At 40.1% G+C, this 15,218-nt stretch overlaps 1 protein-coding gene across 1 annotated transcript; it reads right to left on the bottom strand.

The window, feature by feature from the left end:
• Positions 1–433: 433 nt before the first annotated feature.
• Positions 434–14,383, bottom strand: UGDH (UDP-glucose 6-dehydrogenase). The gene is made up of 11 exons (XM_064418368.1): positions 14,215–14,383; positions 11,844–11,945; positions 10,307–10,507; positions 10,030–10,227; positions 9,398–9,545; positions 7,964–8,058; positions 6,523–6,653; positions 5,705–5,838; positions 4,533–4,624; positions 4,333–4,443; positions 434–1,687 (listed from the first exon to the last, which is right to left on the bottom strand). The coding sequence occupies exons 1-11, from the start codon at positions 14,374–14,376 to the stop codon at positions 1,577–1,579; spliced, it is 1,485 nt and encodes a 494-aa protein (XP_064274438.1). The 5' UTR covers positions 14,377–14,383; the 3' UTR covers positions 434–1,576.
• Positions 14,384–15,218: the final 835 nt, after the last annotated feature.

Genomic DNA, 15,218 nt, shown 5'->3' with positions numbered 1-15,218 from the left:
GCAAGTCCCTACCTGGAAGCCATTAACATGCAGAACCTGGAAGCATCTGGTTCAGGGACACAGCTATTTCAGTCAGATAACAGTGGCTTGTATTGTTTATCCAAATTGTTCTACAAGTTCCCTCAATTTCCAAGTAACTGTCCTAAAGCTTAAACTGTATCTACATTTCTGGGGGTAAGCAGTTACAGTAATAGCAATCATTACCAAGACTCTGATCTTACCTGCTGTTTAACTATTGATGTACCATGTTTGAAGGCTCACCAGTCAAATAATTCAGAAGGTACTATTTGACCAGTTGCAGGATAATTCTCTACTATCCCAACACTCTATTATTCAACTAAGATGTTTATACCTTCTAGTCTGAAACCTGGTCATCCTTCTGTACCTTCCCCTCCATTTCAGAACCCCATGCAACAAGCCAAACACTGAGAAACACTGTCATCTCAAGGATTTTAATAGCACTGGCCAATTGAGAATAATAAAAACAAGTAGAAACAAAGTAACAGTAAAGGCAAAAATATCAAGAAAACATTGGAAGTATTCACTCCGGCTAGTCAAATGAGGTAGGAAGCTGATTTATGGGGCTGAATTTATTTTCAATGATTTCTTCACAGCAGAGATTAATTTTTTGGAGATTCATTAAAAAGACTGCTTTCAGATGGAGTATGTCAGGAAGGACAAAAATAACTATCAGGTAACATTAAAGCCAATATTTGTTTTCTACTTGGACTGATGCAAAATTAAGATAATTCTCCTTAAAGTCAATGTTCAAACAAGCAGAATGCTCCTCTGCTGAAGACAGGTTGTGTCACTTAGGGAATACTTGCCCCAGGAATCTGATTAAATAAAAAACACGTGGCTGCACATGGAATGTAGGCAGGACAACCAAAGAATGAGAACTGAAGATCTGCCAGTGGATCAGTCTCTAACTGCTGTCCACTGGCACTTAGATGACTGATGCCTGCAGAACTATGTGGTCTCCCAAAAGATGCAGTTTAGACTGCTCCAGTGCCAGTGGATCCCAACCAGGACTGGGACGTTATTTCTGAAGTCAGTTCTACCTTAGGGCTGGATCTAAACCCTACCAATTTACTTAGAAAAGATCTTTTGACTTCAATGCCAGTTAGAGCACGCATTTAACCAGGCAAAGAATCACCCCAAAAGAAAAAAAATTGCTGAGACCAAAGTTCCAGTCCATAGATCACAGTTTATATAGACTGATTACAGTCTATAACTGGACTAAGGTAAAAAGATATTCCACTTATTTTGTTTTCATATAATTTGAAATATTTAAAGTGCTGTTCAGGAACATTTCTGGAAGCAGAAATCTGCAGTTTGAAGGTAACTTTTCACTTAAAAGATGATTCATTATTAAAAACAGGTTTGTACCATCTTCAGTAACCAAAAAAAAATTGCTATAAAAATAGAGATTTGAAAATAGACTGAATTCACATGTACCAGGTACCATTTCTAGTGTAAAACTGGTTTATGAAAAATATATTTCCTTAAAAAAAGCATAGGCTTACAGTATTATCACTAGGAAGATCAACAAAATTCCTTCAGTATCTATTACACATTATACTCTAGGCTTTTTAACAGGTGGATCCTGCAGGCTGAATTTAGGAATTTCACATGAAGAAGCAAAAGGAATTCTTTTGGCTGACACCTTCTTCCCAATTGTTTCAATCTGAAAAAGAAAACACATTTAACAAGTCAATGTGGCAAGCTAACAATCATGTCAACCTATGAGGAATCTACAAAGAACACATTTTATGAACATTAGAATAAAACAAAGCACAGTGTGCCCAAGGACAGTTTCTGTGACTGGAGCTGCAAAGAGTTTGTTAAAAAACCAAAACAACCGACCAGCCTTTTACAGGTGCCTGCTTTGCCTACTTTAAGCTGCATCTTGACAATTTGAACATTCATCTGCCTCACCTTCCACAGGACTACAAATACAAACACCATAAAATGTTTCTGGGTATTCATAAGATGGGGCTTCAGACTCCTTTTCCTAAAAAAATTATACTAAATTAGCACAGAAAAAGCTTTTTCCCTCCATAATGCAGTAGGCTGTTTTTGAAGCAACACAGCTCTGAAAGGCTAAAGGCAGCCAACACACTCCAGCCAGTATGGCAAAAGTCAGAGCAAGGCAAATTCTGCTGATCTCTAGGTCAGACTAATGTGAATCACTAAGGACAGAGCTTATAGAGGACAAAGCACCAACAGGTAAGACAGTTCAGACACTCAGTAAATAAGCAGAACTGTAGCTTTCCTCTTAAGTAATGCAGGTCAAATGCACAGCTCCAAAAGACAAAAGGCTTCAATTATTCTATTTTAACAAAATTTTGGTGAATATATTCTAGGCAGACATCTGAGTTAATGCTGAAGAGCATTGTTTAAACAGTTAAGACAGCTGTATGTACTATATTTGCCTTTAACAGCTTCAACTGCCTGGTTAGAGATTTAGACAAGCTGATTCACAAACAGTGCACATACCTGTAGCTTAAATAGGGAAAAAAATCTCCAGAAAGAAATCCTATAGCCATTATAAGAATAAGCACAGTACTCAGGAGTACAGGGAATGAAAAGTGACTGAAACATGCATCTGATCTGGCCTGCAGATTTTGTCCTTATGGTGTCTGGCTGAGATGCTTCCATCAGATTATTCTGGGATTTGCTGATTTCAGTATTAGTCAAATTCCATCTATGCTGAAAGTGCTTCAAGCCCTTCAATCAAGGCTTACTCTGCTTTCCCTGCTTGAGACCTAAGCAGCCTTTTTTCTCAAATCAGAAATTGCTCTGCCTAGAATCACAGAGCTTCCCATTAATATTTCCTGAATTAAGCTTTAACTGTGGAAACAGGTTATAATTGAAATGGCAGGTGTGTTTAAAGTTATTTAAATGCTAGTTTGAGAAAAAAAAATTAAAACTACTCAAATTCATAGGTTTGGATGGTATACAATGGAACTGCTATTAGCATCAGGCTGTCTAATGCAACAGCTTTTAACAAGGGAAGTTAAAAGATGAGGGCCCTAAAAACTTCAGTTTTGGGATTATCTGTTTAAGACAAAATCCTTTTTATTATTTTATGTAGAAAGTATAGGTCAATTGCTAAATGCCTTTGCAATGATATTCTGAATGAAAAATATGGATAAATAAACCTGGAAGACCAATTGCCTTCTGGATGGCAAACTCACAAATTAAAAATTCAACTGGAATTTCATAGAAGAAACACAAAAGTAAAGTCTCTGATCTATAAAGTTTTTAGGCCACAGAAGACTTCAGAAGATAAATTCCTAGGAGAAATATCACACAGATTAGAATTTTATCTAGAATTTGCTATTAGCTTAGCAAAACACTTAGCTAAAAAGTTATCTTCTGGGTCCTCCCTCTGGTATAAACTAACACCATTGTCTGGATCTTCTGGCTGATCTTAACCAAACACAAAGGACTAAAAGGACTAATCAGTCATCTCCTCCAGCCTCTCATGTAATTCTTGAGCCTTTGACTATGTTCAAATACATCTTTGCATGCACTGCTTTCACCAGCTTTGTTTCACAGACCTTAGGGAGAAGAGTCCAAAACTTCCCTTAATAGTTTGTCCAAGCGAAGATCTCACTGGTTGATAAACATTTATTACCTGCATTACATCTTGTTCAGTGTTTAAGTCTCATGTCTCCAGTAAAACTGCTTATGTTTTCTGTGAGGAGCAAAAATGGTACTTACAGCTTATGTTTACTTCTGCAGGAAGTGTGTTTTGCTATCCTGCTACTGTCAATTTCAAAAGCCCTTTTTTTTGTGATATTAAAATAAGATTCCAAGTAGGGGCTATGGCATAGATTGTAACATACAAATTCAGCCCTTCTGCAAAGACTGCACATCTGGAAGACACAGTGCAGGGGCTCGTTTTGGAGTCAAATATCATGCCAGAATAAATTTAGGCACAAGGTTTAGCAGTTTTTCACATTTATCTCCTAACTGTCCATTACTTCCCTGCTGCAAAGAAGGGCAGAGCAGTATTCAGATGTCAGATTTATGGTTGCACTCCATGACCTCAGATGTCTTTTCCCACCTGAATGATTCTAAGGCAGGCTTACACTGTGGAACGTTGATGGCATAGCCTCAACTTTAAAAGCACATCAGTCTGTGAAAGTAGGAACACAGCAGAGGAAGACAGTACTAATGAACACTTAAGAACAAACAGGTTTACATTTAAGTCCTCACCTCTAGAGGGTTTTTTTCCCCTTGCTACTCAGTCACTGAAGAAGGAGAGCAATAGGGAAGAGAGCAGAAGGAAAGAAACCTAAGACACATCACCTAGATCATTACCTGGAAGCCAATTACTTGTAGGTCATTATGGAGATCATCTAGAACTCTCCTACCATCAAAGATAAATGCAGGCTTGAGCATTTTCTTATGAATACGTTCATAATCCAGCTCCTATAAAGAGTAATTAAAGCAGATAGAATAAATAAGTAGCATAACACTCTCTCCTTTTTCTTTTAGTTTAAATTAAGGATAGCATTTACCTTAAACATGTCCCATTCAGTGCAAATTACAAGGGCATGAGCTCCATCACAGGCTTCATAGGGATCTTTACTGATAGTGACCAAACGAGACACTGTAACAGAAGGAAAACACTTTTATTCTGCATGTCTTTAGCATCAGGCTGGCAGGTCTCCTTCCTTGCTGTACACAAACAAAGTGGTTTCAAGTCACTCACCTAGAGATATTTTTTTACCAAGGTACTTAGTATTTTGATTTTACTTATTTCAATGAAAGCAGGTCGTACCTGGCATCTGAGCAGTCTGAGAACTTAAATGTTTGAAGTCAAGCATTCAAATTTGATGTAAACAGTCAAGCAAATCTCTATAATTTTAAGGTATTATGAAGTGCTTAAATGCCAATTCCCACAAAGGTCATTGTCTGTACAACAGCAGCACATCACAGTTTCTATTTTACACTCAGCTCACACTAGAAAAGAGACACACGTGGCTCCCCAGGGGCTGCCTGAGCAGCTGCCTAGAGGAAAGCCTCCCCTTTCCCTCTAAATTCAAGGGCATGTCTAATAATGTACACTCTTCATTCTTCATCAGAGCTCAATCTGCTCCATTCTTTTCACCTCTAGAAGCCTCAACTATTCTCCCCATCCATCAGCTCCATTTCTCCTCTCCCCAGTAAGAAAACAGAAATCCCAAATATCCCTTATCTCTGTAATCATCGGTGATTATTTTAAAGGTTTCTTGAATGTAAGGGAACAAAGTAATTTGGAAGTGATATGAAGGAAGGAAGAATGCTCAATAGTACATTCCAGAATAACTTCTTTATTTCTATTTTAGATATGTAAGAAAGAACTAAGATACAACTTGGGGCATAAAGGAACTGTCAGAACTAGTCTGTCCTGGACATTCTTCTTTCTCTTCCTTTTAATTATTCAGAGATAAAATTCTAGGCATCTATTCAAATGAGCATTTATTGGAAGAAAAATATACAATAGTTGAGAATTAGCATTTATCTACAAAAGCTACAGGGAAAGGAAGAAGAATGAGAGTAATCCTCTGAGTTATAACAATCTTTTAGTAAGTGCAACCAACAGCACAATGATGTCATGCAGAAAATGAATTTCTAATATTTAAACAGACCCGTGTATATTGAGAAGAGGGTGGGAAGAGGGGAATAAACTTTATATGAGAATTCTTACCTTGGTTATCTTCTGAGACACCCAGATGTGAGAGATCAAAGATGATTTGTTCCTTAGGTACTTTAGGGTCATAGATATGCAGCTTTGCTCCTTCATCCATTAAATACTTGCTAATGTAGATACTGGATGACTCTCTAGGGAAGAGAATCAATCAGTTAAAGCTGGCATGTCCCAAGTAATGAAAGTTCTCAACTATCATGATATGCGATGCCAGAATTTTAATATAATTTTTATATTAAATATCTTAGTGGCAACCATGCCAGCAGGAAACCTGTTATCTTGATGGACACCAAGGAGAAAATTATAAAAAGGTTTGTATCTCTTTTGCTGAATCGTCCAAGAAAGATAATGAGTCTGATGACTCCTAATGACCAAAATTATAAAGGCCTAGAGTTTATAAGTTTTCCCCACCAACTGCAGTTGAAGAGTTGCATCAAGGTTGACCTTTACAGGAGAACAGAATTAACCACTTCAGGAAATCAAGCTGAAACTTTATTTTCACAAAGCAACTTAGAACCAACTGCAAAAGTGTTTGCATTGTTTTCTGTGGAGAATGGAAGGATTCTGTCAAAATCTATCTTTGCTTGTGCAAGTTACTAAGGACTAGAATCATCTGCAGCTTCTGCATGATTCAGGTCTATTGTAGAGGTCAAGAATTAGTTCTCACCCACTCAAGGAAGACTAATCCTTGTTACAAACCAATACAGTCACAAGAAAGAGGGTCCCATATCCAGCCATAAATTCAGCTCAGTGGTGGGCTTTAGCTGGGTGGCTGGTGACAGGGAGTCCACGCTGGTGAACTGAGCTTGCTTGCTTACCTTGTGTCCCCTGTATCCTTTTTGAAGGCAAACCCTAAAATAGCAATCTTCTTGTCAGTGACAGTATTAAACAAGCTGTCAATTATGCGGGAAGCAAATCTTCTTCTCTGATAATCATTCATGTCTATTACCTGAAATGATACAAGCCATGATGGTACAGAAGGGAGCCATTTTCAACTATAAACAGATTCTATTAATAATCAAAGCTGAACCACCCACACATAAATTTAACAGAGACTTAGAAGAGAAGGCTAAGCATTTTTACTCAGTATCATAAGCAATCCAAAAATAAATTTAGTTAATTTATTAAATTCTGAGATAAATCCTATTTAATGAGTGAATACTGATGCACATATATACATCTTAACATGCATTATCTAGTTTAAAGGCTAGGATTTTTTTCAGATTGCTTTTTCCAAAAAACTAAAACTTACTGCTTTCCACATCTCTGCCTAGAACACAATTTCAGTGTTAGGGTACTTGCTAGTACCCTAACTTTTTTACATGCCATGTACATCCCATTGCCAGACCTACACTTTTTACATGCCATGTGTAACAACTGTGAGAATATCTTCAGCCTTTTTAATCCACACTAATGGATGCCAATACACAAAACCTGTGTAATTCAACCACACTTAGATGCCTCACTTTTGTTATTCTGTTATTACACACAAGTGTTCCAATTGTTCCTGGGATGGAGAAGAGTGAAGGGAAAAAAGGCTAACCAAAACCAAGACCAAAAATCCAAAGCTGCTAATAAGGTAGGAAAATCATGTACTTGGTATTCTGGGGGCATCTGCTAGGCAGCTTTATACTTGACCACCACAGGCAAATCAGGACAATAAACCAAAGGGGTTGTTTGACCACACCATGCATCTCAAAGCTTCTCAATCAGCACGAGGGAGAAAGGTGAGGTGCTTTCACTGGTTAATAGGGAAATGCTAGTACAGACTAGGTGTCATTGCTGCTTTGGAGCCAGGCCTGAGGGCATCCATGCATTCCCAACCATTCCTAACGTTAAACAAGGGAACAACAGCAACCATGTTTATTTTTAAAAATAGCAAGATCTACTGAGTTCTTTCAGAACTGTAAAAGCAGACCCTGAGGAAAAGATTGCGAGTTCTGAATTCAAAGTGGACTGATACCCAGCTGCAAAGGAAAGACAAGAGACACATGCTTGTACTTCCCATCTTCTACTGCTGCTAGACAGCTTCACAATCCACCTGATCCAAGTAAATTCACCCCAAAAAAGCTGAAGCACCCACAAGTATCAAATGTCAGTATTAAGCCAAGGGCCCTGAAATGTAAAGGTGATCAGCACGAAGGTATCTCCTTGGAGCTGAAACAAAGTTTGTGTGGACAATGCTTAAAAGCTCAACGCCTCAAAAGCTGAGTGCTGAAGAAACACCATCCTCTGAAAAAACTGGTGAAGAACTTGTACCTGTTGCCAGTAGCGAGCTACCTCAGGTAGGTTCAGTGCCTCACAGAGGTACACTAAATTCAAGACATCCTTCTGAAAACAGCTACCTCCAAACCCTGAAAGAGAAAACAGTTATTTTACAGGTGACTAAGGTACTGATCCTAGCCAATCTGTGGAACCAAGCAGTTTTTGGCAACCACTGATATAGTCAGCATTGCAATTTTTCCCAGTATTTCACTGCTAGTAAATGAAAAACCTTAATCTCTTAAAATCCGACTCCTGGACTTCCTTAGTCAGCTACAGAAGGCTTAATCATGCTTCAGGTTCCACTGAAATCAATGGAAGTTTTAACACAGAAACTGGAACCTGTATGAGAAAAATAACTACGGGCTATTATTAAAAGTAGGTAGACAAGCTCCTGGACCTGTTCTCCCCCCACCTGAAGATTTAGACTAATATTTCTCAAAACAAGCATGTTAGAATTAGGTTCCTGCCTCTTGCACCCCTAAATGGGTATCTAATCACTTCCAAGAACGAAAGATCACCACAGCTGACCAAGGGAGAACTGAGACAGAGGGATCCTTGAACCTAGAACTTTGCTCAGCAAGCAGAGACCCAGAGACAACACAGAATTATAGAAGGATTGTAGAAGGAATTATAATAACCTAGTAGCAACTTGTGGTAATGCATTAACTATCTATTTTTCACACTTGTATAGACTCTAGGATAGGTTATATATAATAAGGTTATTTTAAAGTCACACCTTTCTAGCATGAAATCATACAGAGAGGCTTTAGTCTTGCTCTGAATTTGAAAGTTTGATGCACCAATCATCACTTTATCACATTTACTCTCTCATAAATCTAATCCAGAAATGACTGGCATTTAGTGCCACAGCCTTGTTGACAAGGTGGTGATTGGTCAAAGGTTGGACTCAATCTTGAAGGTCTTTTCCAACCTTATGATCCTATGAATTCACCCTACAAATTAGAAGCTGTCATCACACATTCTGAACTACATGTATTCTCTCCCTCAGGCCACTGGCAGCAACTCCCAAACAAAACTGCAGCAGTTACAATTGGGAAGACATCTTGGAGTGCACTGTTGGCAGTGATGCTTCAGAAAAATTAAGGCACAGCTTTTCTTTCCAGTGTCACAGGCAGGGTAAACCATGCACTGAACTCTCCAGTTTCAGGTTGCTGGGTCTGGAGCAATCTCAGTTCTACATATTTTACCAGAAAAATTGATTTATACTAGTATTCTACAGTAATATTTTCATACATTAAGCACTTCTAATGCTGTAGAAAATTTTAGAGAAGCAGAGTACTTATTTCAAAACACTACTATTATATTGTATTTTATATATATATTTTTATATATATATAATATTACATTATATTGCACTATTAAATAGAAGCCCAGTGGGGAAAAATAAAGGAAGAATTTTTCACTTACCAACACTGGCTTTGAGAAATTTATTTCCAATTCTTTGGTCTGTTCCAATAGCTCTTGCTACTTCTTCAACATCTGCTCCTGTAGCTTCACACAGAGCACTGATTGAGTTAATGCTGCTGATTCTTTGGGCAAGGAAAGCGTTAGCTGCCTGCAAATAAAAAGTATAGTAAAGAACTTCACTTTTCCAGAAACCAAGATGTCCACAGACCAAAGGGAGTTGCTAATGAAAGATTACTTTAATAAGTATACAACTCCCTTGACATACAAAAGGGTAACCTAACAAGTTTAATATATAGATGCCAGTTAATGGGATTTAAGCAAAACAAGATAATGCTTAACTTGCAGAATTTGAACCATATTATGATGGTAACCAGTTTCTGCAGCACTGGAAGCTTGCTCTTATTAATAACTAACAGCAATAAAAGTGAGAAAAGACTTCACAGAAAGTCAGACTCATCTATTAACTAGGTCAGCTGATCTGAAAAGATCAATATCCTTTGACAGATGCATTGGGTCCTCCCAGTCTCACCTGTCTTTCCTAGCTACATCACTCAGTGCCAACAAAATTCTGCTTCTGAGCTTTGTCTCACACCCCTTGCTCATTGCAGACCACAGCAGGGAGCAACACTAACCAGTTTGGAAAGTTCTGATGACCAGGTATTGGTTGTGAGGATTTTTTCTTTGGGCACCCAGTGCTCATAAACAGCACAGAGAGCACGGACAGCTTTCTGTCCCTCTGGAGAGTCGTCTCCACCGATGAGCACTCTGTCTGGGTTCTTCAGGTCCTTGATGGCTGTTCCTTCGGCGAGGAACTCCGGGTTAGACAGCACCTACACGCACAGGAGAAAACAAGTGAAAGCCAAAAGCAACAGCCAGGCTCTAAATACACAGCTCAAAGATTATGTTTACCTGCAAATCCAAGTTAGGCTTAGTATTAGCATCAAATATCCGACGAATGCTCTCTGCAGCACGTACTGGAACTGTGCTTTTCTCAGTGACAATTTTATAGCCATTTGAATTCTGCACAATTCTTCTAGCACAAGCTTCAATGTATTTCAGATCAGCTGCTCGGCCTTTTCCCATTCCATAAGTCTTTGTTGGTGTATTAACCTAATTACAAATACATGAAAAGGGAAGAAATGTTAGAGGTCAGTACCTCTCGTGTTAAGAGGCAAGGTGAAATTGTTAAGACTGATGGACATTTTCTTTCTCAGAGGAAGGAAAACGCTTCTACCCCAGAATTATTCTGGTTGCCACATCAGATGAAGAGGTATTAGCTGTCTCAATTACACATTTTCCTACAGAAAGCTCACTGTTCTCTATTTAAATAGGATTTAAACAAGAGCAATTCATAGCAGTTCTGCAGGCTTTGATGAAACAATCCTTATTCTGGAAACACCAGTAATCTCTACATGATTATGGCCAGCCACTTTTTGTTCCCTATCCTACATTAGGAGTGCAAAAACTCATGTAAGAATCTTGTGGCCAGTGAGGCAACTACAGCTTAAGCTCACTTTGCAATGAAACCTAACCGTAGGACTGAAGAAATTTAATATACTGACGTACACAGAAAAGGCAACATGAGGGAAAACACGTAGTTTAGCTTTAAACAGAGGGTTCTTTTCATTACAAATGGAAAGAAGAAATGGCAACAACATGTAAAACACAACAGCTTGTTTTGAACCAAGGACAGGTGGCAATATATGGGCTGTATTAGTGGCTGTCATCCAACCACACAGCATTCATTTGAGACTTATTGCATGAAGGAAAATACTGTCAGAAAGGGAGCTCCAAACTACAGTGCCCTAACAAAGAGGAGACCTCAAGAAAAAACAACTTTTAACAAAAAACTTAACTGTGGTCTACCAAGGCAAACAGCAATCAGTTCTTTTGGATTCTGCATTAATAACAACCTCTAGATTACAAAAGGTTAATCTCTGACTAAATCCTCTTTCTGGTGGTGTCAATAGCTTTGAAACATGAAAGCCATCCCTGCTTCCATTAATACACTATTTTGAAAAGATTCTAGAAATAGGTCATGTTTGTAACCGAATAGCCAGCATACAATTTTGCATATCTGTCTAGGAATTTATCATTACTGCCAAGGTCCCACAGGTTTCACCAGTGCACTGCAATGACAGAGCTGCACTACATTCTGCTCTGACTCCATACACCTAGCCAAATTAAACATCAACATTACCATTTTGACTTAGAACCTGTTCATTTCTTAAGGTGCTACTGGCTATAAGAAAAACAAATAAAAACTTTTCCCACACTACACAGAAAGGCAAAGAGAAATCTGTGACACAATGACATGACATTGCCAACTGAATCTACATGACAAAACAAAGGCAACTTCCTAAAGAAAAGCAACATAATGATTTGATAAGAAAGAAAAAAAAAAGAAAAAGAAAAGATAAACACAACCACCTTCTCCTAAACTTACAGAAATAAATACAAGATCAGCTTCTCTAATGGCATCATCAATGCTGGTGGAAAAGAAGAGGTTTTTTCCTCGACAGGACTCTACTACTTCTTGTAACCCTGGCTGAAAAAAAAGCAGAAAAAAAACAGTTAAGATTAATGCAGTTAGAAGAACAGCAAACTCTATGCCCAAACAGAATATAATTTCAGATACAGAAAGATTTTCTTTTTTTCTCCGTTAGTGCAGCATGTTTTCAGCCTGACAGACATAAAGCTTCTGAAGATTATTTACACAGTAAAAAAAGTTAAACTCTTTCTTATTCAGAAGACTGATAATGCTGCCCTGAAACTTTCAGCCACACTGAATTGCTTATTTGCACAGCCAAATTTTAGCTTTCAGTTATTCCTGTGCTCAGTTCCACTACCACAAGAAGCAACTTAAGAAATACCTGTAGTGATGTTAAGTAGATTCAAGAAGTCTTACAATATTCCCTAGACTGCAAACAAAAGAGGTGGTCCCAATTGGCTTTTTCCCTCTGTCCATGATCCCCTCAATATCAGATCCAGAACTGCTTCAGCATAAAAAAACATCCCACAAAGTCTTCTACCAAGTAAGCAAGGCCAGCTCCAGTGAAAGACGGGCAGCAGACACACACACAGGAAATCAAGATCACTCCTTTTAGTAACCACCCTTCTTTGGGCCAGATAAAACTTATAATCTCTTGGGCACCACTCCTACTGTGTTGAAGAATCACAACAGCCATAATATGATGAAACTCCTTTTAGAGACACATACAGTGCTGTAACACTTTCCCCTCTCTAACTCCTCCACTCAGACAAGAGGCAGGAGGTCACATATAAATGAGCAATCCTCTGTATGGATTTTTAAGAATGCTCTTAAAAAATTTAACAAAGATATTTTGTTTGAATAGTCAGTCATGCACTTTCACATGGCAATCATATCTCCAGCTTGAGACAGCTATCATAACATTAGATACTTAAGTAAATGCCAGAAAGGCAAAGGTTCACTGGATGGAGGGAAGAAAGCAAGCAGAAGCTTTCTTATGCAAGACATTTTTACTGTCTCATTTTACATCAAATACCACCCACTTAGAAGAAAAAGAAAGGTCAGAACAGGCAAAATAACATCCTACAATCCATTAAATATTCCAACTATGGTCCTTACAATGGGATGTAAATAGAAAGGCAGTCCACTAGACAATTTCTGACACCGAAAAGAAACAATCCAACCCAAAAAACCACAAAAACCTTACTGTGCAATGACTCAATTTTACAACTGCCTGAACTCACTCTTGGCAGTTTTTGTACATTCTTTGTAAGCAAAGGACACCATTCCAGGAAACAGATGTTACAAGTTTGAGTTTCTTAAAAAAAAAAATGACCAAAACATGCCAAGACAAGCTCCACTTTGGCACATTCAGTCAAAGTATTAAGAGAAAACAAAGCGCTTGCTTTCAAAAACTTTATTCATGTCTCACCTGCTAATCTAAACATTATACACAGTTTCTTTTGAATTTATAGGACAAAGAAGGTCTATTCATCTTGACTTAGTCACAGTATAGTTCTGGTTTTACCAGGGAAGAAGACTTCTTACAGCAAAAGAGCAACTATTAGTACCAGCCAGATGCCTTGTCTTTGGGAGATGAGTGAAGATAAGTCTTCACTCATATTAAAGAACTCAAATCTATAAAAACTATGTTTCACAAAAGAATGAAGGGATGAAAAAGAGACCTACTCTTTTATGAAAAAACAAATGCTAAGAGAAGCAAAACAGAAAAATGCTTTATGTATTTTCAAATTAAAGTAATTCTGTAATGAAGGAGTGACAGTGTGGTACATTTATTTGTCCATTTATAGTCTTCTTAGGCCAGACTGAAAATTCATGGTACAACTGAATCACAAACATGACTGTCCCTATCCTTCCTATAGTTAAAGTCGGGCAGCACAGATTGGATTTTGGCAGTATTTAGAATGCAAATAAAGCTTACAGCTCAGTATTAGCACATTTATACTGTGCTACAACCCAGCAGACTGTATCTGTAATTGAGCAAGAGGACTATGTTATGATCAAATCAGGTACCAAAAAAAGTCAGCATGATGTAGCACAATTCACTATCTAGAGAATTACTATTTCTTTATTAGGCCTTTCAGATAATTATTAACACACACCTGTTTCAGCTGCATTAAGTTATTTCAGAAACCTGGTTTAACGAGCAGTAGGGACAAGCAGGTGCTCCAGAATACTCTTTTTGAAGGACATCACTGACATGCTAAGCTTGACCAGCTTCAGAAATGGGCTGTAGGAAACGCCATGTACTGGGAGGCAAGCAAAGGCAATGCTGGCTGGAGTAAGAGACAACAGCGATGTTTACCTCGTAGATCGGGAGTGTGTCTGAATTCCAGGCGTTGATCCTGGCCTCATTGACATCCACAACAGTAACTTTGATATTGGGGCACATTTGTGCAATAACACTACAGGTTGGCCCACCAACATAACCAGCACCAATGCAGCAAATCTTCTTAATCTCAAACATGATTGCTCTAGTAAGAGGAGAGGGAAACAGAAAATGAGGAGTTACAAATTAAAATACCGGCCAACAATTCAAGGAAAACAAAGCGTCTCAGTGATTTCAGATTTTATTGTGCCGCGGCCCACAGAGGCGTTTCCTTACGGCTGATCTCTGGGAATGAACCGCTACTCCTCCCTCCAGCCCGGCAAGGTTTCGGAGCCTGCCCCTCTCCGGAGCGCCAGCACACACAGACCACAAAGAAGCGTTTCTTCGCGGCTCGGAGTCGTGACACGCCGATCACCGCCTGGGGCCGAGGAATGGCTGATGCCACGGCAGCCCGGGCACCGGGAGCCCCTCGGCCGGGGAAGGGAGGCCGCGGCTGCCGCCACCGCCCGGACAAGGCTGCGGGCCGGGCCGGCCGGGCCGCGGGCTGCATGGCCGGGAGCGCGGGGGAAGGGAGCGGCTCCGGGGCGGGAAGGGCCCCCGGGGCGGCAGCGGGGGACTCGCACACCGGGCCGGCAGCGCAGCACGGACACTTACCGCGGGTGAGCGGGAGCGCTGCGGCGGCGGCGGGGCGCGGCGGGGATGCTCGGAGAGGATGTGCGCCGAGCTCAGCGCGACGCTCTGCTGCGAAGGGAGCGGCGGCGGCGGCGGCGGCCGCTATTTAAAGGGCTGCGGCGGGCCCGAGGCGGCGGCTTCATGGCGAGGGCGCCGAGCGGGGCCGGCCCGCCTCCTCCTTCCCCGGGGGCGGAGAGCGGCGCCGGCCCGCCCGCCCCGCGCTCCCCGCCCGCCGCGGTGCCGGCGAATGGCCGCGGGGCCCCGGCAGGCCCGGCCCGGCCCGGCCCCGGCGCGGGCGGCTGAGGGGC

The sequence above is a fragment of the Passer domesticus genome, chromosome 4, assembly GCF_036417665.1.
Source record: "Passer domesticus isolate bPasDom1 chromosome 4, bPasDom1.hap1, whole genome shotgun sequence".
NCBI lineage: Eukaryota > Metazoa > Chordata > Aves > Passeriformes > Passeridae > Passer > Passer domesticus.
This window is presented reverse-complemented; position numbering and strand designations above follow the sequence as displayed.